Source organism: Nanorana parkeri, unplaced genomic scaffold (assembly GCF_000935625.1).
Source record: "Nanorana parkeri isolate BGI_ZX_2015 unplaced genomic scaffold, ASM93562v1 scaffold1029, whole genome shotgun sequence".
In the NCBI taxonomy this organism is placed as follows: Eukaryota; Metazoa; Chordata; class Amphibia; order Anura; family Dicroglossidae; genus Nanorana; species Nanorana parkeri.
The window spans coordinates 346,332-373,552 of record NW_017307297.1 but is presented as its reverse complement, the minus strand read 5'-3'; the positions used below and the strand labels follow the sequence as shown (position 1 = coordinate 373,552).

Below are 27,221 nucleotides of genomic sequence, written 5' to 3'. Positions count from 1 at the left end.
TGTGTAAAGTGGCAAAATTATAGACCTGTCCCTGCAAAACATTCCCTTCTTGATACAGGACAGGACTCTACTAGCTTTGCTTACAGCAACCTGGCACTAAAGGCTATTATTTAGTCTATGGTCTACTATGACCCCTAAGTCTTTCTCCATTTTTGACTTCCCTAGCGGCATACCCATAATTGTATACCCCTTTGTTTTTTTTTAGCCCCAAAGTGCATAACTTTGCATATATCAACATATTGAAAAAATGCCTTAACGTATATGTAAATCTGTTCATACAAGCCTCATATGAGCTTTAATGCATTAATCTAATTTATAAATTATTTTGATTTTAAATATAAGGCTTTCATTACAATAAAACGTCATGATCCGATAAGGAGGATCTTTATTCTGGAACTTCCTGTAATAAGGTGACAATGCTCTGTCCCCAAATTAGCTTCTGTGTTGCCCCACCCTGGGGCTTCCCATGGAGATTTCAAATCATCAATGCAACACACATTACACATGCATGGTCCACTGTTGTCACCATAAGGAAACTTGTCCTGAAAAATGACATGCAGTCACCCCTTGAGAACATTGAGGCAGGGATGCAGAGAGGCTGCGGGAGTTCAGCAGCAAAGAGATGAAATGATGAATGAAAAAAGATGAAAATAGTACACAGTGCTTCAGTGCATCTACTTTAGGAATAATGTGTTCCTTGTTTGTCTCTAGTGCAACAAAAAGGAAACTAAATGGTTGCTTAGAGAACCAGAAACATTCAATGTTATATCTTTGATCATTAAGCCATTTGTGGCAACTTTCTATAAATCAGTTAGTAGAAGTGTTATTGGAATATCTGACTGACAGCATACCCAGCCTCAGCTCTCTTTGGCCCCTTTCAGAAGAGTGATCCGATCAGGTTGACCTGTCAGTTTCTCAGACAGACCTGATTGGATGCCCAATGTAAGTCTATGGGCAGCCAGATCTAAACAGATGGGTGTCTGTTTACATCTGGTTGCCCTCAGCTCGAGCCAGGTTTTGCCAAGTGTTGCGTTTCAATGGACCTGATCGTGGTGGATCGGAGGTAATCTGATGTAAACGGACACTAACATGGGGTCCAGTTATTTAATTTTTTTCCTCTATCGCAAGATGGAGGAAAAAAACTGGATGGACACGGGTGTCAAAGCGGTGACATCTGATCTGAAACAGCCCCGTGCACAGATCCCCTTGGATAGTGTGAATGGGGTCTTTTCTGTGATTGTGTTATACATAGAACACCAATACACTCTGCACACAAACCGCTAAAGCAGGAAAGAATGTACACAGCATACCTGTCAGCTTTATGATCAGGGATAGTCTTAATGCAAACTAAACATGTCGATTCCACAAGCCTCTGCATATGCTTAGTCGATACCAGGGTACACAAGAACTTCAGATGACACCAGAATGAATGTATACATTTAATTCCAATCATAAGAAAAATAAATACAAGGGTTGTGTAAATTTGAAGCGAAGTACCTTGGCCTCAAAAGATGTATTATTCCTCTCAAGGAGTTCCTCCACACTTTCCCGTATTTCTTTTGAGATGTTTCCAGCATCGAATGTCACAATCTCTTCCCGAACACCTCTTTTGGCAAGAAAGCTACAGAAGAAAGAATCCAGCACAATGACATAAAAGTATGCTCTCAGATATGTTTTATATAGTCGGCATTGAAAATAAATACATTTACAATACAGAGTTGCCATTTAAAGGCACCGTCCACCTTTTTTTTTAAATGTAATAAATGCACCAAATTGATGAAGGAAAAAAATGTGCATTTATTACCCGTTTGTCTGCAAAGCTTTGCAACTGCAATCAGTGAATCATGGGTGGACCACTCTAGTGCTTGCAGACTGTTTCACTAGACCCAGGCCAGTACAGAGGTATGGACATTCAGTTAAGAGTCTGAAGGAATTCATCAATGGACTACAAATGCAGTGACATCACCCCACTTCTTCTCCATTTAGAGCTACAGTATGTCTCCCCCTGCCATGGTGGCTGATGGAACTTATAGTATTTCCATTAACAGATCCCTGTGAATAGATGACGCAGCTGTAGGGACAGAGCCATTGACAGTCATGCCAAATCCAAATCTAGACAGAAGGCTACAGGGAGAAGAACCCCATGATTTAGGTATGTTGAGGGGGTGGGGTGGGGTGGGTTTGAGGGTGAGGAGCTCGGGAATGTGATTAGGTATACCCTAAATATGTGTGTATCATTAAACATGGTCAGAAAGGTAGACTGTGCTTTGATCATATGAAAGTACAGATCCATTTTAGGATACAAATGCAAAGTAGATATCACCTAAGAGACTACGTGCCAGATATCACACCGAGATTCAGCTAGTGACACCCTAGTGCAGGGTTTGGCAACGCCAGACCTCCCTTGCAAGACAAGGCACCAGCATTCTTATACCATACCTTTATCTATTTCTTCCTCTTTTAGATAGAGTAGGGAAGGGTTAAACCCCCTGTCAGTTTTTTTAATTTCTTGTTGCTGCCTGTGTCTCTTTACTTCCTGACCTGTAAATGCAACAGGCAGTTATGAAGCTCCTGACTGCAAGCCACAACCGGCTTCCAATACAGTGCTGTCTATCCATCACACACTAGGCGGATAGACCTAATGATGGCATCACTAGGACTAACATAAGGTATGTCATTAACCAATTGATGACCGGAGTGTTTAGACCCCCTTCCTGGCCAGGCCATTTTTCAGTATTCAGCTCAGATGTATTTTGACTGACATTTATTCCATTATGCAACGCTGTACTGAAATTAATTTTATACTATTTTTGGGGACAGATAGAGCTTTCTTTTGGTGGTATTTATTCACCCCTGGGGGTTTTGTTTTTTACTATATAACAAAAAAAGTACAGAAAATAAAAAAAGTAAAAAAATATTTTCCCAACATTATGTTATAAAACATTTATTATTATCCATATTTTTGGTAAAATATAAAATCGGGGATACATTGGGTAAATAGACACTTAAAAATTGCGTGCACCCGTGAAATCGCAAAAAACGGCCATACCAAAAATTGGCCATTGGCAACAGTGTAAAGCTTTTACTGTTCATCAGTTTAGTGTTATCAGTGATTGATGGCCCTAAAATTATTGCTCTCACTCCGACATTCGCGGTGATATGTAACATGTGCGGCGCAAAGGACGCAATCGTCAGTTTTGCTCGTAGGCGCACCTGACGCATGTTTGTGTGTGTATGTAGGCAACTTTAACATTTTTTTTGTTTGTTTTTTGATGTGACTTGAATTTTTGTTAAAACTTTTTTTTCACTTAAGCCCTCTATGTAATATCAAATTACAGTTACAGGTCCCCTTTATGTAGACATCAGGGGTCTCTAAGACCCCTAATGTCACCTAGGGACCCCCAGGGAAGCTGATGAAGCAGAGATCTGCTTCACCAGCTTCTCTTTAACTACAGAAGCCGGAGAATGACAACTGAATGCGGAAGTGATGTACGCTTGTATGTAAACAGCCAACACTGGCTGTTTTCAATTCAAGCAGTTTTAAAAACGCTCACCCGCATCCAAGAAGCCACAGTCCGGCCCTTTAATTACAAACAGCCGGACGTGAGGTGGTTAATGAAAATGAAAAGGTTTTTTTTTAAATGCCATTAGCATGTTGAGAAGGGGGAAAGTGAGCAATCATGGAGGGTGGAATATAAGCAGATTAAACTCTAACTTAAGCACACTTCAAATGCTGCAAGTTAGGTGCAGGTATCTGTGCAGTCACATTGCGACAAGCTGATGACTCGTTTCTCAGCTCTGAACACCCCTTAAACACGGCGTGTAGCATTTCATCATTTAGTTACATCTATCTATCAGTCACTGTGCGACAAGTTGATAATTTGTTTCTCAGCCCTAAACACACATAAAGCTGGTCATACACTGTACCGGCCATGTCACAAATATCTCCATCAAACATAAGCAGTGTGGATGGAGGAATCACCCCCGTTTGCATTGCACCCTGAGCTAGCGCAAGCACGGTTCAGCCGAAGATTTTCCAACTGGCTCCTTGGATCCTCCGACCGAGTGATGCCGGGCAGAAGGGTGCCAACAGAGACAAGAACCAGTCGAATATTTGCATATGGCCAGCTTTAGATGCTGCCTGAAGTATCTTCTTACGTTCACTGTGTGTAGTCTGCCACATACAGTCACCTGTGAAGTTACCAAGTGACAAACATGACAGAATTCAACATTTATGCTGCAGACAGCCTGTAAGGGTACCTAAGGAAACCTCGCCATGGTTAGGCTGGTCATGGAGAGAAACTGGAATGCCTTTGTGACCTCTGTTATTATTATTCATTATCTGTAAAAGTTATAATAGATTTACTCATATACATACACATTACCTTTTCATGCTAAATATACATATGCATTACCTTTTCATGCTAAATATACATATGCATTACCTTTTCATGCTAAATATACATATGCATTACCTTTTCATGCTAAACCATGAAGTATCAAAAATGCCCATAAGTCTTAGCACGCCTTCCAGAATGTCCCTGATAATGTCAGGTGGCATACGTAAGGAACGAATCTCAGACAAAGACTCCGGCTTAATGTTCCCGACTGCCTGCTTTGCTTCCTCGACCAGAGGCTGTAAAACAGAACATTCACTACGTCAGCTTGTGGGATCACTCTACAATATAACTGAAAAAGCAGATACATAAATATGGGAGAATCAGCATATGATTTTCCAGGCTTTTACAGGAGCGCGATGGACAAGACATTCTTTATAAGATGTGTATCACATTTCAAGCTTTCACCGGATTAATTAACTACATACTAACTGTATCAGCAGTGAAAGAGGTTGCATTTCAAAGTGATGTTCTCACCCTTTCCAGCATGCACAATTTCAGAGAAGCTTTCCAACCCACAAAAGGTAGAGGCAGTTAGTAGAGGTAGTTCAAGTGGACTTTTCAGTAACTTTACAAGTCTGCAAGAATACATTACTGATGCAAAAGTATCATCTTTTAAACAAACTGTACCTTGTACCAGTCTTGTAGTTCCAGTCAACTGACTTTGCCTAGACTGAGATCATTTAATCAGTTTGCTGCATGCAGAAAAAAAGCATTTCTTCAGTCTCCTATCACCCAGTGATCAGACTGGTACATTTGTAAGAGTCAGTGTCAACACGCTTTTGTTCAAAGCTGCTTCTCTTTCCATACAAGTCTAGGGAGATTTAAAAGCAGTCTAATGCCAATCAACTGCACCAGCAATGAAGTCAAAGGGATCTCAGAAGCATCTCAAACTGATGTCAAAAGCAAAGTGCATTTGCCTATCAAAGCCCATCAACACAGGCCCTAACTCTGTAGAAAGTCACAAGGTGACAGGCTGCAGCATGGGCTGTTTTCAGTCCAGAGGAAGACTGGGGGGTATTTTCCCTAGTAGTGATGAGGGCTTGGTGTGAACCCAGTTCACCTGAGTTCACTCAAACCCACTCAAAATTGTGCATGCCATCCTGGCCAACCATTTGCGTTCCCCTCCCCACACCTATACATCTGAAAGAGGTGGGCAATGCCCTTGCTGCACTGCCAACACTGATTGGGCCAGGAGGGTGGGAATGGCAGTCACAGTTTTGAGCGGGCTTGGGTGAACACAAAGCCCAAGCTCATCTTTACCATTACTAAAAATGTATTTTGGGCTGCTAACACTGAGTAAAGATACTCCCTTAGGAGCTCTTGGGATTCACGCAAATGAATGCCAAGAGTTGTAAAAGAAGCTGATGATGGACGAAATGAAAAGGTGTGAAAAACGCATTGGAGGACATATATCAATTCTATTGCACAGCAAGGCAGTGCTAAACAGGAGCAATGATACAGATTATGTGACAGGTTTACTACAAGGTTACAGGTTAAGTGAAAATGTAATTCCTCAGCTGCTCTAAAGTCACACTGTGACGGAATAAAACCTGACCCTGACCACTTCTTAATTATGTGTCTGTTTAGAGAGAAAATCTGTTGCATCTTCAGTAATAAATCTGTCACAGACCTTGTAAATCTATCACTGCTGGCTGCCCAGGTCACAGATACATGCAAACCTGTTGCAGATACTTTACTGAGGGCTTGTTCACACCATATACAGTGTGTTCTAGGACGGTTAGCTGCTAGAATGCACTGTATCACATAGTAAACTCCCCCCTGCATTCTGGGGCAGGAAGGGGGGTGGCAATGCATTGAAGTCAATGACAGCACAGCCACTTCCCCCCCCGCCCACAGTGCGATCACCCTAACCAAAATGCGTGGCACATCAGTGCCTGCGTTGCAGTCCATTACGATTGGAAATAATGCTGCATACACTTTTTTTTCCGATCGCACTGGACCGGAATGCAGGCATTGTTGTGCCCGTGTTCTGATGCATGTGATCACATTGTGGGCGGGGGGCGTGGCTGCAGTGCCATTGACTTCAATGCATCGCCAAGCCCACTCCCGCTCCAGATCGCAGGGGGGGTGTTTACTATGCGATACAGTGCGTTCCAGCAGCTAACTATGCTGAAACACACTGTATATGGTGTGAACAAGCCCTGAAGGAGAGGCAGGCTTATTTGCGCTTGTGTTGCTAACTTTGTTGATAGATGTTCCCCAATAGGGGACAAATTAGCGACACAAAAGTAAATCAGCCTGCCTTTCCATCAGCAAAGTCTGTGCAAAAGATTTACAGTGTAATTGTGACCCGTGCATTTATTACTTAAGATGAGATATGAAAAAGACGCATAGTTAAGAAGTGTTCAGGGTCAGGTTTTAATTGGTCACAGTGAGGCTTTGGAGAAGACAAAGAAGGAATTGATATGACTCAAGCTGTAACCTTGTAATAAATCTGTCTTACTGCATCCATTAAGCATTGCCTTGTTGTGCGACAGAATTGATAAATATCCCTACATGTGTTTTCCTGCCGTTAGGCAGCCTGGGCATTTTGAATGGGCTGGCAGTGTTCCCTATCGCACAAAAAAAGTACCTGTAACTTTTTTTGTTTGTCAGCACACCACTTAGAAATGCACAGATGGTTCATGTTTGTGCATTGTGGTACATTGAAACGCTTATGCATTGAGGTTAGCAGGCAAGGTGGGAGGGGGTGCCACTGAAACATTTCAGCAATGCGCAAGTCTAAATGGGGCTGTATAGCTTCTGGCTGTTCTAGGACCAACTGAATATCGCTAAGAATAAGCTCGAGTCCTCAGCCAACCTCATTTTCCTTCCCATAACCTCAGCTAAGATCATCAGATGGAAAATCTGAAATAATGTACGTTTGTAAAAATTCCTGTGTGCATTATATTGCTTCAAGTTAAGATTTGATTTTGTTACCTGCACGTCTTTTAGTTCGTCATCAATTTGTCTTTGTCTTTCCCCAATCTTGGCAGACTCCTCGGCTATTTTATGTTTTATTTTCTCCATTTCATTTTTTTGATCGCTGGCATTCTGGAAGATAAAAAAGAGCATATTGCTCAGTACTTCACTCACAACAAGCGCACGAAGAGCAGATGTCTGCCGCGACTGTTGTTCTCAATCGTCTCGCTGCTTGGCATGCCATTGCCTCAACACATGAGCTGTTTGAGAAATAAACTCATCTTGATAGAACATTTGTAGTTACATTAAACAGGCATTTGTGAAAAGATCATTCCTTATTATTTCATGACTAAGTGATGTTTCTAATTAACACTGAATTGGCGGGGGCATGTTAATAAATAATAGATGCTTCCAGTTGGGCTGAATAATGAATACTGAAGCCGTTGCCCATAACCACCAATCAGGTTTCATATGAGTTGAAATAAGCAACCTGTTATCAAGAGCTTCTCTCTCATCTACATATTCATTTGGCTTACTAAATGGTGTTCCTGCAATACCAGATATTGCATAGCTAGGCACTGTTAAACATGGGTGATGGGTAAAAGTGAGTACATTCATCATTCACACCTTCTAAACTGGTATTAGTACTTTCTAAAAAATCCTTTATGCTTTTAAGATAATCATAAAACTACCGTCTTGCATTTTTTTAATAATGTTTACTAAAATTTCAGATTAGTATATTGCGGAACATGACAATCAAAAGTATTTTTTTTCCAATCTGTCAGATGTACCTTTGGGGGTATACAAATGACTGGTCGAGTGTACTACAGCTGAACCTTAAAGTGACATTAAATTCAAAGTCCCCCTTCCCAATCCTGCTGTAAGGATTTAACTTAAATGATGTCTCTTAATCCGATCTGCTTCTTCTTTACTGTCCTTTTCAGCTGTCCCTCCAGCGCTGGTGCAGGTCTCCGATCCACCGCTGACTCCTCTGTCCTTGTCTCTGATGTCCCACAGAGTCTGTGCGGGTGCACGCTGCTCCATAGACTTACCTTGTGTCTCTCCTCGTCTCTCGGCCGAACATCTGAAGTGTGCATGCGCCCGGCCCCAAGATCCTTTGCGGCCGCCCGAGCCTCTTCAGATGTTCTTACGGGAGCGTGCGGCTAAGACAAAAGGTAAGTTCAAACCCTTTTTAAAAGGTTTTTTAAAAATGTTTTTGCATATATCTACTGCCTGCTAGCAATAGATATATGCAAAAACACGCGAGGGTTTGATAACCCTTTAAGCAAAAATGTAAGCTTAGGGTGCCCTTACTTTTGAGGAACTGGACGAAAATTTGCACAGTATGTGCTGCTGTCGGCACTCTTTCGGCAGGCATCCCTCTATCAGCGGATCGAAGGAGCCGACTGAAAAAGCCAGCAGCTCATTGGCTGGTCGGATATTGTAAGGGCGGCTGCTGTCAGAATACAATGCAAACAGCGGGATTCTTCGACACACTCGTGGTGTTGATGGAGGAATGTGCTTTATTTAATTTCTTTCATTTAGCCCGTTGAATGAAAAAAATAGAGCAGTGTATGGCCAGCCTAACAACAGGTCCTCCAACTGTGGCTTAAATTCTACTTTCAACAGAGTGTATCTTTAGTATAAAAGTAAACCAAGTTCAGCTGTGGCACATCAAAATTAGCAACTCTTAAAGTGCGTTTCCACTTTTGCAGCCAAATTGTGATAATTCTATTTTCATTTCCTTCTTTCTAATGTTCGGAGGCTGTGGGGGGTTTGTGTTAACCCTGTCTGTACTGTGCTGGCTGATTTCATTATGATTTGTAAAGTAGATTTGAACACTGCCTGTCCTAACAAACCATTACAGTACTACAACCCTGGCTTCTGCATTGTATGTTAATGAAAGAAACACAATCCACACATTCCTGTCCTCAGTCTTTCTATAAGGAGAGATCACTAGAAAAACTTGAATTCAGCCATATTGCCTGCTGCAACAAAACAGCTAAATATTTTCTACAAAATTATTATTAGCAATGATGTGTGAATGGGAACATATAACAAACAAACAAACAGAGGGATTTTCTCAAATTTGACTGCAAAAGTGTAACTATAAAGTGCAGAAGGGTTTCTGGAATGGCTTTTGCTTTATTTTCTCTTTGTCATCCTGCCAGTAATACACTCCCTGTCCGAGGGTGCTGTATCATTGAAGGAGCAGCGTTGTTGTTTCCCTATTACATGATAACAGAGCATCTCCCACTCTACTTGTTAGGGAATTTTGAACAGAGCTTAAGTCAGGCTACAGGTCTGGTTGTCAAGGCCTGTTCTCCTTCAGGTCCTCTAAACTGGTAGAGGGTCAATAAGCAAGAATGTGCGGATGTGTAAAATATATTGTTTGTAGAGCCATGAGGAACTTGAGGTTGTTTTGTGCCCAGCTTGTTATGGCTAAACAATGGGTCTGTTTTCTGAAAATGGATGTCCAGTAGGTTAAATAAGCGGGTTTGGTCCATTTCAATGAGGTGGGTATGTCATATGGTATTTAGCTTCTTTGCACAAATAATACAAATGGTATAAATATATCATTGACATGTAAACAATCTAGCACTTTTCTTATGAACTTAGATTCTATTTTCTCCATGCAAAACAGTGGTCTTCAACATCCTCTTCTCCATATCATAGGGGGAAGGTAAGCTGTAGTCCACAGAGAGAACTGGGAACAGTGCTAAGCTTCCAACAGTCAGCAAAGGCAGAGAGCACAGAATAAAAGCGAACATGATTTCTGGAAGCATCCTATTTTTCTGCACTTATAAGAAACAATAAAATGCCTTCAATGGTATATTTAAAAAGGTGAAAAAGAAACAAATTAGAAAAGTTCTGTGTTAGGGTTCTCATGTTTAAATAAATTTTAAAGCAGACCAAAGTTTACTTTGCTCAGTTTTTTTTTTTGTGCAAACTTTATTTTTCAATAGTATTATAAGTATATAAGTAATTTGTATTTAGGGGCACTGGGGGGCTGTGGGGAAAGGCAGAGTTGATAGGTTTGCTACACAATATTTGTATGTACAGTTTCATTATTAGGAGCATATTTCTCCTCTCTCATCTATATTCATCCAGAGCCACTAGGGGCTATCACATATTTCCTCATTACCTGCATGGAGGTGGTAATCTCCTGGAGAGCAGAGTCCGCCTCAGCCTGTTTGGTTTTTAACAATAAGCTTTGTTCTCCAGCTTTCCTCTTCAACTCATCTACCAGAGACTTGGCTTCATTCAGCTTTGACACGCCAGCCTACATAACAAAGCATCAGATCAGAAAATCTGGATAACGTAATACTACCTGTTGGTGGAAGGTCCCCTTCCATAGGCAACAATGAGAAAGTCACAAATAGATGTAAGACTTGGCTGTACCCTCCGACATGTATTATCTTAACTTAATTAGCGTATTTGCCATCTCCTTTTCCTTGTATCCATTCAACATCTGGATATAAACTGACCAGTATTTGTGAGGAATGCATGGTCTTTCTTATGAAATCTTTATATAAACAGAATTATATTAGCTTTTTTTTTTATAACCTACAGTATTAACTGGTCAGTTTAATATTGCTGACTGGATCATCTATCAAACTAAATGTCTGTAATTGTTTACTATGCAAAATGAATAAAAAGATTTTTCAAAAAAAAAAACTAAATGTCTGTGACTGAGGATCCAGAAAACAATCCAAATCTATCAGATTGTGACATTTTAATCTGTTACTACTGCAAAGGTGCTCAGTTACTAAAATGCCAAAGAAACCCATTCCAGTGCTGCAGCTGCCATCAGTTTCTTTGCCATTTGACATTTATGGGAGTGTCAGATGCTTATTTCCCCCAACCATGCGCTGAGCTTCCAGCCCCCGCCCCTTCTGTCAATACATGACTCAGCTGCAAAATAGGGGTCAGAGGCTGGAACTACCATGTGCAGTAGAGACACGGGTATCCGAAACTCCCAGGAGTGCTGAATGTTAAAGACAGCAACAGAGACAGTAGTACTAGAATGGGGAAAATCAGGACACATGGGCCACTGAAGATGGGGGTTTAACACCTACTTTTTTAAGATACTGGAATTTGGATTTGATTAGTGACACGTCTCCTGTTGCTCAGTTGCCCTCCAGAGAGAAGAGAAAAAGCCCTGAGTAAGCTCCAAGTCCTACTGGCTGAAGCATATACAGGGCTATGGACTCGCTTTCCAGCCACATCTGAGTGATTGTGCCTGATATATAGAGTTGCATCATGGGAGTAAGGGCTCCTCACTTTACAATGTGTGTCATAACACGTGTTATAACATGTTACGGCAATGCACTGTATAGGTTTGTTGTGGCACAATTTTGCAAAGTTCCCCCCTGAAACCCACCACAATCACCTTACCAACAACCACTTACAGTTCCTTCCTTCTTTAAAACCAGCATTATAATGACTGGTGTTGGCAACCCAGGGGAAGAATGAGATCACTCTCCCAGAAAATTAACAGGGCTTGGGCCTGGCTGCTAGACATGAGCACAGGAGGTGGTCGCATGCTCCTCCATACCATAAAGTGACGCATTTTGTCACCAGCTGCAGTTTAGCGCTAATATGAGGAGTATAAAGGTCCCCTCACACTGTACGATTATCGTACGATAATCACGGGAAATCCAGCGATCGTACAATAATCGCAAAGTATATGGAAGGCGTGCGACCGTTTCTACTGTACGATCGCAGTGGTTAGTGGCGTGCTTGTTCGACAACTGCCGAACGGGCCGGTGTGCGCACTCGCACACTGCCCGTTCAGCATTGCAGTCATCGGAAGCCCGCCCCTCAGCGGGGCGGGCTTGCGATGATTGCAAGTACCATCTGCCTGTCCAAGATGGGCAGATCGTATGTTTTTTGAATTACTTTACAACCACTTTTGTTTTGCGAGGGTTGTACAGTGTATGGCCACCTTAAGAATGTCAGGAGGGAGCCTTTGCTGCTAGTTTTTAGGTAGTAAAGAATTATTGCTTTATAGCACAAAATAATAAAATGCTAAAAAAAAAGAAGAAGACCTACCTTACGTGTTAGTGTACATGTTTAATTCATAAACTATTCCATCTAAGCTATAAAGTTTGACAATATTTTTAGGTGAACACAAATAGTGGAGTTAAAACAACCCATCTTAGTGAGCCGAGCCTAATTTTTGTTACATACCTGTAAATGTTTTTGCTTTTTGGTCAGTTCTGTCCTTTTGCTGTCAAAAAGTGCTTCATATACCTGAAGAAAGGTCACGTATCGTCTTGGAGTGGCACCGTATGCTTTGCAAGACTCATGGATCATCAGAAAGGAGTTGTAAAAGTCGGAATTGCCTTTGAAAAACACAACAGCAAAAATCACAACTGAATGGATGAAAGAGGTCGTCTGTTTATGCATCATCTTCCTAACTTAAACCTAAAGGACCAAGGTTCCGTAGGATGTAAGTATTCATGCTATTATTTACTCTAACTAAGCACCCCCCTTCACACTGTTTGTGGTTTTCCTGTAGATACATGATTTGTTATATCTCGCACACTCCAGCACAAAATCATAAATGCTGCTTGATAATGTCAACTTCATTTACATACCTGAAGCAGACTTTTTGTACTCTGGGTCTTGTCCCTTTTCTTGACTTTTGTCCAAAAATAACATTCTCGGAATCTAGAGAGAAAAAAAAAACAGCATTACATCATTATGCCTTTTGCTGCTGCTATATCTGTTCAGTTTTTATTTTTTACTATATTTGCCCTCAGCCACATATACAATCTTAGCTTCCCTTAAAGTCTTCACACTTTAAAGAGACAGTGTCACATAATAATAGGAATTTGTTCTTACCGTAAAATCCTTTTATCTGTGTCCATTGAGGGACACAGCTCTGAAAAATTCTGAGATATAAAGGTTATGCTGCTGCCTTCAGGAGAAATGGGCACTAGGCAAAAAATAAAAGCCTGCCACTTAAAGATCATAACCCCTTGCACCTCATACCTGCCAGTCTTGGCAATCAGGAAAAAAGGAAATGAGAGGAGGGAGCTGTGTCCCTAAATGATATCAGTGAAGGCTGCGCTAGGATTTATGTGAATGAACGTTACCAGCTGCAACAAAACAGTGAAAACACCTAAAAATCATAATAGCTATTTTGTTGCCCTAGGCTTCCAATACCCTTACGTGAAAAAATATATAGAAATAAATACAACTGTTCTTACATAAATACTGAATGTTTTATACTTCAACAAAAAATTTAGACCGTGTAAACATAAATCATACAAATCCTTTTGTTATAGCCATAATAACATAGATAATAGTCCAAATAAATCTGATTTCAATTGTGTGTTTCCACAGAGTGAACACATTTCCCACACATGAGGTTAGGAAACAGCGAAAGGACTAGTCAATATTATCACACAGCAATATTCAATTTATATGGCACTCTGCTGATCTTTTTTGCACACTGATCCTAAATGTGCTCCATGTTGCCTCTCTTTTTTGTTTCCTCTGAAATCCTGCGGCGGTCTCAGTATACCGTGAGCTGTAGCTCGCGATATACTGAGCTTTGGAAAGTCCATGGTCCCATCGCACTCCTTACCGCAAGATCCCTTTCGAGAAGAGGGTGCTACGGTAGTCGACGGATGGCAGCCGTCACAAATATGAGCAAAAGCAGAGACACCGGCACTCCAGGGTGAAAATGCAAACGTCTATTTATTGACGTGCAGCATCACAAGTATCTCTCTAACACACATATTTTCTATAACCCATGCCCAACATGCTTTGTCCATTATAGGGCTTCATCAGGGGTCTGTTCAATATAGTGATAAGTTTGCTTGAAGGAGAACTATGAGGATAGTGATTGCACTCACTCTCATAGTTAGAGCCGACGTGTGACATTGAAACTGTCACACGTCGACTCTATTAAATCGGGGAATGAGTGAACACATAGAGTCGCCCACTCACTTCCCGATCATCTCTCTGCAGAAGGCGGTGACTGTCAGTCAGTCACCGCTCCCCACGGGGATTCCCCCCCTTCCGTCTCCGATCCTGCATCGCTGACTGGAGGAATGGATGAGGGAGGGGGCGGGCACAGCTGGCTCAGGAGAGCCCACTGTCAATCATCCAGCTGGGTTGAACCAGACAGTATTGTCAGGATCCTTCCCGGGCTGCGGCGCTCTCAGTATATAGCGGGCAATTGCCCGCTATATACGGAGCTTTGGGTCACGGGAGGACGCTAGTATATGTCCTCCCGTGACCCTTAAGAGAACTATAGAGAAAAACACTTACCTCATAGTTCTCTTTTAAAAACTATGTTGGTTATTTAATCCTGCTTTAATCTAAAACAAGAGGTCAGTCTCACGTGGCTGAAGAGTTCCTGTTTAGGAAGGAAGCTGTACCAACGCACATTGAAAGACAGATTATGCTTCCACAATTGACAGTTATTTGATTTTTATGGCCAGCTTGATGGAAAAGGTGTCCTCAAGAACCTGTTCAAGTCCAAAACGAATATGTTGCAATGCCACACACACATAGCAGATTTAGATTACCTTCTTCATGCTTCTGTCTGACCAGCCTTCCATCCACTGCACAGAACATTTCTTGTACAGAGCTGGGTTACTTTCACAGTTTATGGTGAAATTAGTGTTTGTACAATCCATGATGAGAACAATATGCAGATTCTGTAGAACTTCTGAAACAAAGAACACACAAAACATATTAGGGTATATGCCTATAAGCCTTCACACAATGTTGCAGTTACCATCAATCTCTGTATTTGCTGCAAGGTGATTGAACTGAAAAACCTCTATGATGACTCTCAGGGTTACTGCAACTGGTGATGTATGAGGACAAACTAGGTATGAGTAAAGACTGTTTTCTTATATTTCTCCCCCCTTCTTCTCACAGAACAGTCAACCAAGAGACTGCATCTCCCACCTGATCGGACAGAAAACACACAAACAAGATTAAAAGTCCACCCTCACCTCCTTAGTTTTTCCCCTGTCCCTGTCAGTCCTGACCCTGTTAGTACATGATGCAAGAAGATTATTCTCATCAGTACATGTTTGTTATTATTTCCAGGCTCCTCCTGGAGTTATCCTTTTAATGATTTTTAGTCTTACCTAGCCAGTATGCGCTTCAGGTGAAGCTGCTGGTTTAAAAAGGTGGCCTTAAGATTCTCAAGCATAGGTATGACTGCAGGGGCTCCTGAAGTGTATCCCTCTGCCTGCTCTTTAAGCTGAGGCAAGGATGAGGCAGGATATAGGGCTTGTGGCACCTAGCTTCTTCATAGTGGAGACAATGCCTCCATCTTGCCAGGCCAGCAGTGCTGCCACTGAGCCAGGCACACAGATGCCGACACAGCATTGGGATGGCCAAGCAGGTGAAACTTCCAGTGCTTGGAATGCACAACAACAAAAACCTGCTGGGCATCTTTTTACTCCCCAACAGTGCTATAAAGTACAAGGGATAGCTACCCTGGCCCACGTCTGAACCAGCATGGATGTTGTGGGGCCAGCAAAGCTAGCAGCTGCTGATACCCGAAACAGTGTTAATGGATGGAATTTTTCTTCATACTGATTTTTAGTCTGAGTATTTCGTCCGAGTAGAAGGTTGCTGGGTATGTATGTCACTCTACTGTACTCTGAGACACAGGTGGGAGTGAAGAGAGGTGGTAGCTTTGTTCCATCCTTATTTTTTTCTTTACCAATATTTATGCGGGAACTTGTTTTTTTGGCACGAGGTACTCTTAGCTGTGGTCCCAGCCTGAAGAAGATATCACTATGTCTCGACTGGCTATTGTGGAGGAGGAGGAAATATAGGACTAAGAGGGGAGAGCATATGTTAACATGACTTGTTAACAACAATAACAAGCTATGCCCGCAACTCAAAAATAAATATATAAATAAATTAAATTGTGACTATTTTTGAAAAACAAGCTGAAAAATCTCTTTGTGCAATGACTGCCTTGCTCTCTGGCGAACAGAAGTTTGGCACATCCAACCACTAATTTGACTTCTAAATATTTTGTTATGTATCCCATGCTAAGCATTTCATTTCAGTGCTGACATTCTTCTGAAACTCATTCACAGCACTCTTGTTCTGAACCTCAGATTTAAAAGGTATGTATGTCAGACACAGTCAGGCAACTAGAATTTACATGAGACCAGCAATAGCATTCCCCATACTTCCCCCATGATAGATCCACTTTAAGCCTCCTATCACAGGTTTCCAAACAGCTGACATTTACCAAGGAAATTTTATGTCCGTAAGCAGACATGTCAAAACTGATAGTGTAGCTTTTAAAATATTGCCATCATGACAAATCATCCACTAACATCTTAAATCTCTTAGGAAATGTAGCTGTGAGTCCTTATCTCCATCAACCTGCCAGTACCTTTGCAAAGTAGCCGTGGCCATTGTCGTTAAAAACACCATTTATGTTAAATGAAAAAAAAGTGGTGGTAGACTCCCTTGCTTTGTTTTGTATTGCCAAAAGCAGGGGGTGAAGCTAGAAATTCTAAACAGAATATGTAACTGTTAAAATTCCGGAGATTGATAAGCCAATGAATACTTTAACCTACCTGCATGCAGACTGAAATATATATTTCGGTAGAATGTTACTGTAATTCGTACCTACATATTTAACGGTAAACTTGCTGTTCTGCCACCCAATAGGAAGATGGACAGTCACCCCATTCATCTGCACTGACACAGATGATCCTGGAAACAAAAAACTGGAGGCAGGCTGGCAGTTGCCAAGTAAAATGAATAGTGGTGTTAAACCTGCCAGATGCTGCAGATTCCATGCCTTTAGAAACCAGTGAATTGTTTCAGAAAGTGTTAGCATTAGCATGTGTTAAACCATTATCATTCAGAAAGTGTTAGCATTAGCATGTGTTAAACCATTATAATTCAGAAAGTGTTAGCATTAGCATGTGTTAAACCATCCATCTCAATATACTCTTTATAGATCTGTAACCAGAAAACACTTGGCAAGCCTAAAAAAAGTCTAAAAGTTGTGTTTTTCCAGCCAAACTTACTGCAGGTAAAATAGGAAAACACTGGTCCAGTGAAGCCATCTTCTGATGCCTGGTCCTTTAGTGGAGACAACAGCGGCTCTAGTTCTTCTGTAGTATATAAGCCAGGAACCTCACCTGTGCAACAAGAAACATATTATTGGAAGAAGGTATACCAAACAGCATGAAAAAGAGAACCATTAACAAAAAAAAAAACAAAAAACATTAACAAAACATGTACATTAAACATCAAGTGTACACTGAACTTGACCAACAATCGTGAACATTTACACTATTGTGCTGAACTAGAATTAAGCCCTTCATTTCAATCACAATTTGCTATAGCTGAACACACTCGGCTTACAAAGTGATGTCATCAGTGACTTGTGAAAACCGGAAGAAAGAATTGTAGGCCTCCTGTCATATGTCCACACCATGTAACAATATTTCACGTATCACTTCGGCGGTTAGCGGATGGAAGCTAAATTCGGACTAGTTTCCTTTGCAGTAAAATCCCATTCTCCTGTGCCAGTTTTCAGAAAAAGTCCTAATAGTCCTAATACAATGTATGGCCAAATGTTTTTGGATAGCTGACAATGTGCTTGTTGGACATTTTATTCCAAATACAGTAGTACTTTGGTTCACGAACTTAATTCATTCCATGATTCGGATCTCGAACCGAATTGGTTGCGAACCGAATCAAATTTCCCCATACGGTTCAATGTAATACATAATACTGTACAGTACTGTATGTGCTAAAAGGCACACAAAAAAGCTTCACAGCAAGTGTGCACAGGTCTGTCTGCTACCGCGATCTCGCCTAGAGGAAGCCACGACCACGTGTCAGAGCGGGGAAGATGGCTGTGGTCATGTTCGTCACCCGATGTGGAGTTCACAAACGGAAGCAACATTTTGCCGAACTTTCTGTTCGCGAACCAAATTGTTCGCGAACAGAAGCATTCGTGAACCGAGGTATTACTGTACATGGGCATAAATATGGAGTGACCCTCCCTTTTTTTTTTAGCTATAATAGTCTCCACTTCTCTGGGAAGGCGTTCCTCAATATTTGGGGTTTTGTCTGTACAGAATGTGTGCCCATGCAGCCAAAATAGCATTGGTGAGGTATAGCATGCAATTAGCATTTCAATTCATCCCAAAGGTGTTGTGTAGGTCAGGGCTCTGCACCAAGCACTGGACCGAAATAACAAGGTGTACTTTGGGCAGCAATGAAGGGCTGAATGTAAAAATAAGTGGTGTCTGCTGACAGTTTATGCTGCCAGCCATCTCACCATGCAGTCAGTTTAGTGACTTTCTTTAATACTTAACATAAACAGAAATATTGCTGTAATTTACCATATTACACAATGTTGTAAATAACCGTGTCTGCGCATAAAGATAATAAAAAAAAAAAAAGAGTCATGAAACTGACTAAAGTAGGAAATCTAAGTACATGGTGACAGGGTGTCATTAAATTTTGCCATAGACAGAATATGTAAACCTGATGCCAGGGCAGGGGCTGACAGATTGCTCAGTAAACATCTACTGACAGTACCTGATGACAGCAGGCTGTTGATCATTTCTAAGAATGTTGGATGGACAAACTGATAGTCCTCAAGGAGAAGCACTACTTGCTGCCCTTCAATGCCAGCCATCTGCATGACCTGAAGACAAAGGAGCCTGGTTAGGTCATAAAGGCAGCAATGATAATTGCATACAGTAATGTGAAAGACAGAAACAAAAACACCCAATCCAAATAACTGTTGTGGCCGAAGGCTCACAACCTTAAAAGGAGAACTATGGAGTTAAGGCTTTTCTCCATGGTTCTCCTTAGGGTAACGGGAGGACACAAAATAGCGTCCTCCCGTCACCATAAGCTCAGTATACCGCGAGCTGCAGCTCGCGGTATACTGAGACGCCGCAGCTGAAGCAGATCCCGACAATTATGTCTGGTTCCGCCCAGCTGCGTGAGTGACAGCTGGCTCTGCCCATCTAGAGGCAGAGCCAGCTGTAACCGCCCCCTCCCCCGTCTGTTCCCGCCAGTCAGAGCTGGCAGATCGGAGCGGGGAGGGGGAATCCAGCCCCTCCCCTGTCACGGCAGAGAGCTGCGACAGGATCGAGATGTGAGCGAACCCCGGTATGTGTTCGCTCACCTCCCGATCTACTGAGCCGACCTGTGACAGTCTCATTGTCACAGGTCGGCTAGAACTATGAGGTGAGTGAAAAGCACCCGCCTCATAGTTCTCCTTTAATTCACCGTGTAAACTATAGTCATAGGAAGTATGAAGCTGTCTGATTTTACACAGTAAATTATAGGGATCCTGCATATGCTGCTAAATAAAAGCACAGATTTAAATGACACACTAAATCAGAAGCTTACTTTGCTAGGTCTGATGTCAAACATTTCAATGTCTGAAAAGTGTTAATGGATCATTATTGTCATTAAAGCTGAACTCCAGGCAGATCTATGACAGATATTATTATTGGTAATTATTAATAAATCATTACCTATATTTTTTTAACGCAGTTAGTGTAACTGAGATTAACTTGGCATCAGCCTTTTGCGATCCCTTGTACAGCAGCACTCAGATTGGGTTAGGGAAGCAGTATTGGGAGCCAATCAGGGGTGCTGCATGCAAAACATGCCATCAAGGAGCAAGGTTACAGAAAGAGCAGAGTGAGTAGAGGATGGCCTCATCACTTTGCTGTTCACTGTCCAATCAGCAGGCTAGTGGTGGAGAGATGCCACCATTGCATTACTTAACAGTAAGTGATGTCATCCACTTGGCTGGGCCATTTGATGAAGATGTGCAACACTTAGGATGGGGTAACTGGCAGAACTTCAGAAGTTTTAGGAATTTTGAATTTGCAAGATGGGATCTACATGGGTATAGGATTTATATATATTTAAAAAAAAGGGGGGGCAAAGATTGACCTAGAGGTGAAATGACATAGCACCACCAAGATGGCTACTGAAAAACTATGAAAATTGACTAACAAAAGATTACAAAATGATAGCTAGTCTAAACTGAACTTAGGCAAATGACTGTTAACAGTGCTCACCTGCTTCAGATCATTCTTGAACTGCTTCAGCTCATATCCTCTGGAGATCTTAGGAGTAACGAGTACAGCTCCGTGCATATGACTCACAAGTGAAGTGACAGACCTACGACCAACGCCACATCGTCCTGCCAGTAGAAGGGAGCCTCCAGGAAAGCTCAGTACGCGGTCTACACGGGAAATATAGTCCAGTACTTCATGGAAGAGGAGTATATTCAACTCCCGGTTATCACGGCTAAATTGGATTAAGCCCTAAAGGGAACAAATCAATCAGCAGGAAGGTTTTTGAAGGTACAGTTCAGAAGACACAGGAATGTAGACATTTTTTGATAATTGGGTTATGCTGCTGCCTTCAGGAAGTTTAGACACTGACAAACAAAAAAACGTTAAGCTAGCTTCCCCATGTAACCCCACCTCTAACCGCCATGCCCCAGTTTTGTGAGTAAGCAGTACATAAGACCAATAAAACAGAGGGATGTCCCTCAGAGGACTTCAATAATAAAAGATTTTTCAAGGAGTACACAAATCGTATATTTGCTTTATTGTCCATTGAGGGACACAGGAATGTAGAGATTATTAGATTTTTGGGACACTCAAAAGCAGTCCAACCGAGGGGTGAGCAAGAGCCACTGAAAGATTCAAAGGATGTGGAAATCTTACTATACGAATAAACGAATCAATGCTTGAACGAAGGCTACATGAAGAAGGGCCAACAAAATAGGATCATTTCTGCAACCAACAAAGTGCACCGAGGATCACCCTGGTGTTTCAAACCACGAGAGCTTATCACCACTAGGAAAAAACTGCCACCTGATAGAATGACGGACCTCAACCAATAACGTGGAGGACAACCAATCATTCACCATAACGAAAACAGGTATAACAAAAAAAAACCTTCCCGAACAGGAGAAAAGGAACTACTAAGGTGGTCGACAAAAAAGAATGTTTACTTGAGTAAAGGCTGAAGCCTAGAATACCTAACCCTTAACTTCAGGGAAAGGACGGTTGGAGAAATAAGGAATGCCCTGACCAAAAGAGCAACCAGGTAACAGCAGCATGCTTAAGTAGAACATATTTAATTAGTTGACTGCAGCGAAAAGGTGGTCCATAATATCAAGGATAAAAAGGAGTCCTTCCAATTTCCCTCCCAAAATTTTTTTGTGCCGACAATGAGATGTCTAACCTCCTGGGACACTGGCAAAAAACTAAGGCATGACTGTTGGAGACAGGGTTATACCCGGGGCTGTCTTAACATGTTTTATTTGCCAGTGCCCAAACCTCCTGAAGCTGGCAGTATAACCCAAATATCTAATAATTACAAAAGTCCTGTGTCCCTCAATGGAAGAAAAAACATTCTCTTTATCCAAATATTCTGTCAGTGTGTTGCATTTTGACTTATTGTGTGCCTCTGGGCTTACAGTAAACTCCAAGGGAAGAGATGGCAATATATTTATGTGTTTTTACTAAACCAAATGATTTGTATAGATATTACAATTTGCATTTAAAGGGAAACAGATGCAATACAGAGGGCTACAAATGTGTATGCATGCGCTAGGTTTATTATTGCCTATTTAACTACTCCTATCCTATTTATCTTTATGCACACCTTTTTATATATTTAATGCAATAAAGATACCCCTGCCTAGACCTTATTTGAATATACGCCTATGCTCCCTTGAAAAGCACTGTACACATCATTGAGCATGGCTTGTTGCATCCTATATCTCTGGTGCTTGACATGCTTGCTAGTGATTGGTGGTTTTGATATACCTATATTACAGTGTTACTGCACACAATTAAGGGTCCCGAATTGTCTGCAGACTAATCAAAGTTAAATGAAAACTTGCTGTTGTAAAATAAGATAATAAATAATAAAATAATTGCCCTTATATTAATGTGTTAGGGCTATATGTGAGGACCAACATCTTACTCTTGCCAAAACTGATAGAGAAATATACCATGTATCATTACTGTGACCAGGACATTTACTGGCACATAGCATACAATCCTGAGAATTTTCCTTCATTCTTGTACCATATATACAATCAATTGCTTTTAATGTGGACATGTGAAGTTTAGTGTAATATCGGAATTTCATCGAAAAGGAAATGGATATTTTGTGCATAAAGATATCTTGTGCAGAAAGATCTTTTCTGCAGAAAGATATGTGTGACAGTAGATGTACATTAAACTATAATTTTAGCCAGGCTGCAGCATGAGGGATTTTATAAAACAGTGCAAAAATTAGGGAGCCTAATAGCTTACACTAACATATTTCATACAAAATATCTCAAAAAAAGGACAAAGAGTTAAGAAGAGAGCGTTCCATTCACTCGACAGTGCCCCAGGTTTCATGTTTTCACACTCGCTGACTGTCATTCCTGGTACACACTGCATGCACTACATACACATACATTTCTAGAAAAAGCACATTAGAGCATGTTTCGCTATATTACAGGTCCCAATACCTAATAACTGTAAATAAACCTTTAAGATCACTGAATTTCTAATAAAGATAGCAAAATATATGTGGTCAATAAATCTACTAGACAAAAACTGCCTCTTTGCCTCTGCCACCCACTGTGATGGATTGTAAATCTGGTACTGCAAATGTATGTAAGAATATACTGTATAGTCACTCACTTTCTTAATGACATCTTTGAAGTCTGCAGAGTTCAACCTTCCAAGCGGCCTTCCATGAGGTGGTAAAGACTGTCCTGGGGCAAGCATGGATCCTGTCTCATGCAGGGCACCCCACGTGACATTGAACAAGTCTAAAAAATAAATAAACATTACACACATATTATTATCCATATTCTATATATGCAATGCATATGGATTAAGCAGGGTTTAAAGAAGCTTTGCAAACCAGTACATTAAAATGCATATCCAGCCAAAACATTTTTCTTAGTTTTGGTTAGAGTGGGAAAGGTCAGAACCCATGCTGGGGTTCTACTGCTATCTGAGATTCCGTTAGAAAGATATACTCTCACTTCCTGTCCTGATAACATTTTACCCAAATAAGTGAGGGTCATTTTCTAACAGCAACACAGACAGAAATACAAAATTATTTTCTTTGATAAAGAGGGAAAGGATAGAACCCCCCTCAGATTTTCTTAAAACTTCTTTCTGTGTCCATGATTCAAATTTTGGGATCTAATGAAGCCCCACGAAGCTGAAACGCGTCATCAAGAGAAGTATTTTTTTCAACCTGCCTTGCATTGTCCTAAACGGATTATAATAAAGGATTTTGTTTTATATTCCAAAAGTGATTATCAACTTGTGACTTTGTCTTTGTTGCAGAATTTCCCTTATTTACGGTCTTGTGAAATTGTAGTCAGAGTTCTAATCCTTCCTCACTAAAACTAAATCATCAAAATAAAAATTGGATTTTTTTTCTTACAGTGAAATCTTTTTAAAATCCTTGGAATCCATTGAGGGACACAGCTCTGAAGAATTCTGAGAAGTAGGGTTATGCTGCTGCCTTCAAGAGAAATGGGCACTAGGCATAGAAATGAAAGCCTGCCACTTTAAGGATATAACCCCTCCCACCTCACACCTGCCAGTTGTAGTAAGCAGTATAAAAGGAAATGGGAGGGAGCTGTGTCCCTCAGTGGACCCAGAGAAAAGGACAAAATCTTGTTTTCTCATACGTTGGACACAGCCCTGCAGAAATCGGATATGTAGGGACGTCCAATAGCAGTTCAAACAGAGGGGCAGGCACACCAAACATGCAGAAGAACCAGTCCAACAAAAAATAATAAACAAGGGCGTTATATAGCCGCCTGAAGAACATTTCTGACAAAACTAGCATCAGAAGAGGCATAAACATCAACTTTGTAAAACTTTGCAAAAGTGTGAACAGAAGACCATGTTGCATCCCTGAGATTTGAGCAACTGAAGCCTGATTATGCAAAGCATTAAACTTTTTTGGACAACAATAACAAAAACATATCTCAAATAGGTTCAAAAGTAGGTTTTTGTAAAACATATAAAACCAAGTTTAAATCCCATAGAGGGAGAGGAGACTTGACAGGAGAAACAACATTAGCAACTCCTTGAATGAAAGTTCAATTCAAAGAATTAGCAGAAAGAGCACGTTATAGTTATAGTAGTGCTATGAGCTAAACACTGTTCTACTTACAGTTCAAGGAAAGACAGAATACGCAATATCGAAAAATCACACGGGAAAAAACCCAAAGTTTCACCCCACTGAACCAAGGACTCTTGGAGCCAAAGCTATGCCAAAGGGAAGAGCCAAGAATTGGTAATTAAAGTTCCCCATGGCAAATCATGGAAAATGAAATGATGAGCTGAAAAATTGGGAATCTGTAGATATGCATCTTTGATGTCAATAGGAACCTCCTTGCCCAAGGGGGGCGATGACTGGCCAAATGGATTCCGTCTGAAATTTTTGAGTACGGACAAACACATTAAGCCCCTTTAAATCCAGAATGGGAGGACAGCCTCCCTGGGGTAAACCATAAACAGATTTGAGTAAAAAACCTAAAAGCGTTTAGCCAATGGAATGGGAATAATCATTTCCTAATATAACAGACCTTGAACAGCACAGAACAGGTCCATGCGGAGACACTGGAAGTCGAGACGCAAAAAAATAGAGGAGGAGGAAGAAGATGAAATTCTATCTTGTAACTGGTGGAAACCACCCCCTCCTGAGATGGAAAAGGTGAGTGCCGACCTTCATGCCGAAGTGGACTTTTCCCGAGGCTACCCTCTGCTTGCCTTTTTGGGGCACAGCTTACACAGTACAAGTCCTCTTAAAGTTCTTTGTCTTCTTGGATTCTTCTTTAGAATGGACACGCCCAGAAGAGCGCCTACAGGTACAGAGTAACACACAGCAGCAGCTCTATTCCCATAAGCTCTAGGACCTTCAGCTTCTATTTCAAATTAAAGGACACCTTGAGAGGATCAAACACTAGAGATCTTAGGATCAATACAAAGACTCTAAACAGTGCATTTACATTTCTGAACTACCTTCTGTGTTATCCCAGTTTTTATCTATGAATGTAAAAAATATTGTACAGTAATTCAATACAATCCAGTATTTGAGGTAGTATCTAGACATCATGTTACCCCCTTGGTCACACCTAAATGATGAGGCCCTTTTATACAAGCTTCATCGCTTGAGTCATGTGACTATATTTTAGTTATGCACTAATGGAGGCAGCATATTATCCGATTTGTATGCAGGGCCACTGTTTAACTTTTTAGACCACCAAACATGAAAAGTGAGAGACTGTTTCCTTAAAACTATTACTACTCTTCTGACACCTCTCATCATCTCCTGCACCCTCGTTCCCTGCGGATTTCTTGCCACAAATGTACAGAACTGACCAAAAGAAAGAAACAAAACAAATGTACATTTTGAGGGTTGTGGTGCCCTCTCTCTAACCCTGTCTTCTCAAACACTAACCCATGATGGTAAATCCAGCTGGAGCGGTGCTTTGGCCTTTACTGACAGAAGCACATAAGCTGTTGACCTCCTTCTGAAAATGCTGGTTCTCACACTGTTATGCTAACACAATGGCTTCAATACTCTACAGAGTGAATAACCTAGAATAAGTATGTATATCTGTTCTGACAACTTCATGGGCCACCTTGCTTGTTCCAGATCAATAACTGAAGCCAGAGACAGCCAAGTGACCAGCATTTTCAGAAGGAACTAAGGAATTGCAGCCGTGTACTTCTCTCAGGACAGGTTCTCTTTAGTTGATTTTGCACTGCAGTGAGTTTAGCATAAGGCATGTGTGGTCCTGTGAACTGTTAGGCACCCCTTAATAACATGCTGTAAACATAAGCATATATTGGAATGTTTCATGAATGCAGAGCAATTTTAATTAAATATTGTTGTCAATGTTCAGAATGTAGAAATTTTTAAGGCTTCTGATTACTTAAAATTTAGCACTGAATTGACACCTACACAGTATTTTTTTTACAACGCCTTCCATTTGAGATATATATATAGTGCAATATAAATGGGTAAGCCGTATTAGTCCATAGCCTCTAAACAATTTTAATAAACCCTGCAGAAAGAATGCCTGTGTATCTGGGGACATAAAGAGATGAAAAGTGATGTCGCCCTCACCTGTCATGTTGTCCAGGACATCAGAACCCCAGTCTCCTTGCAGCACCGACACTAAAATATTGTCAAAGACATTGAGCTCTTTAGACGTCACAATCCTGTCACGGAATAATCTACGGGCTTCATAGGCCACAATTTCCAGAACTTGGTCTTGAGATTGTTTTCCAGATCCTGAACAGCAAAAAGACAATTATTGTACATTGCTAGAGCACCGGACTACTACAGCACATGTATCATGAAGGATTAGAGGGAGATAGAACTTACCAAAGCAACACAAGTATGATAAGAGGATGGAAGATAGGAAAAAGAGAAGATTAAAACTCACAGTTGCACACAAAGACGACACATAAGTTATATATTTACATGTATACAGTACAATAAACATTACAATGTATCCTAAATGCAAAATCCAAAACAGACCAACCAATTAGCTGCAGTTTTACAAGTGGTCTTTATACAAAAAAATATATAGATATTAATGGTAACAAAGTTCTTAAACACAATAACATCTTTTTTTCTTTACAGCTGAATCTACATAAGATTCACCTGGTCTGTTCCATCCTTCCAAGCAAAAGTGCTTTAATGTCACAAAGTACACTATGTGGTCAAAGGTTTGTGGACACCTGGCCATCACATCTGCTATATAACCAAAATATGTAGACAACCATTCAAATAGCATATAAAGGAATTTTAGAATATTGTGTGCTTCCACCTTTGTAACAG

General features: G+C 41.0%; 1 protein-coding gene across 1 annotated transcript in view; it reads right to left on the bottom strand.

The window, feature by feature from the left end:
* The window catches only part of DYNC2H1 (dynein cytoplasmic 2 heavy chain 1), a 315,198-nt gene that overhangs the window by 194,718 nt on the left and 93,259 nt on the right, over positions 1–27,221 (bottom strand). The window contains exons 47-58 of the mRNA XM_018567326.1: positions 26,502–26,669; positions 23,039–23,169; positions 20,399–20,647; positions 18,891–18,999; positions 17,363–17,476; positions 14,870–15,012; positions 12,926–12,998; positions 12,516–12,670; positions 10,468–10,605; positions 7,341–7,454; positions 4,476–4,636; positions 1,498–1,621 (exon numbers count right to left, since the gene is read on the bottom strand). Coding sequence (XP_018422828.1) covers positions 1,498–1,621; positions 4,476–4,636; positions 7,341–7,454; positions 10,468–10,605; positions 12,516–12,670; positions 12,926–12,998; positions 14,870–15,012; positions 17,363–17,476; positions 18,891–18,999; positions 20,399–20,647; positions 23,039–23,169; positions 26,502–26,669 — 1,679 coding nt within the window. The remainder of the gene's footprint in view (positions 1–1,497; positions 1,622–4,475; positions 4,637–7,340; positions 7,455–10,467; positions 10,606–12,515; positions 12,671–12,925; positions 12,999–14,869; positions 15,013–17,362; positions 17,477–18,890; positions 19,000–20,398; positions 20,648–23,038; positions 23,170–26,501; positions 26,670–27,221) is intronic.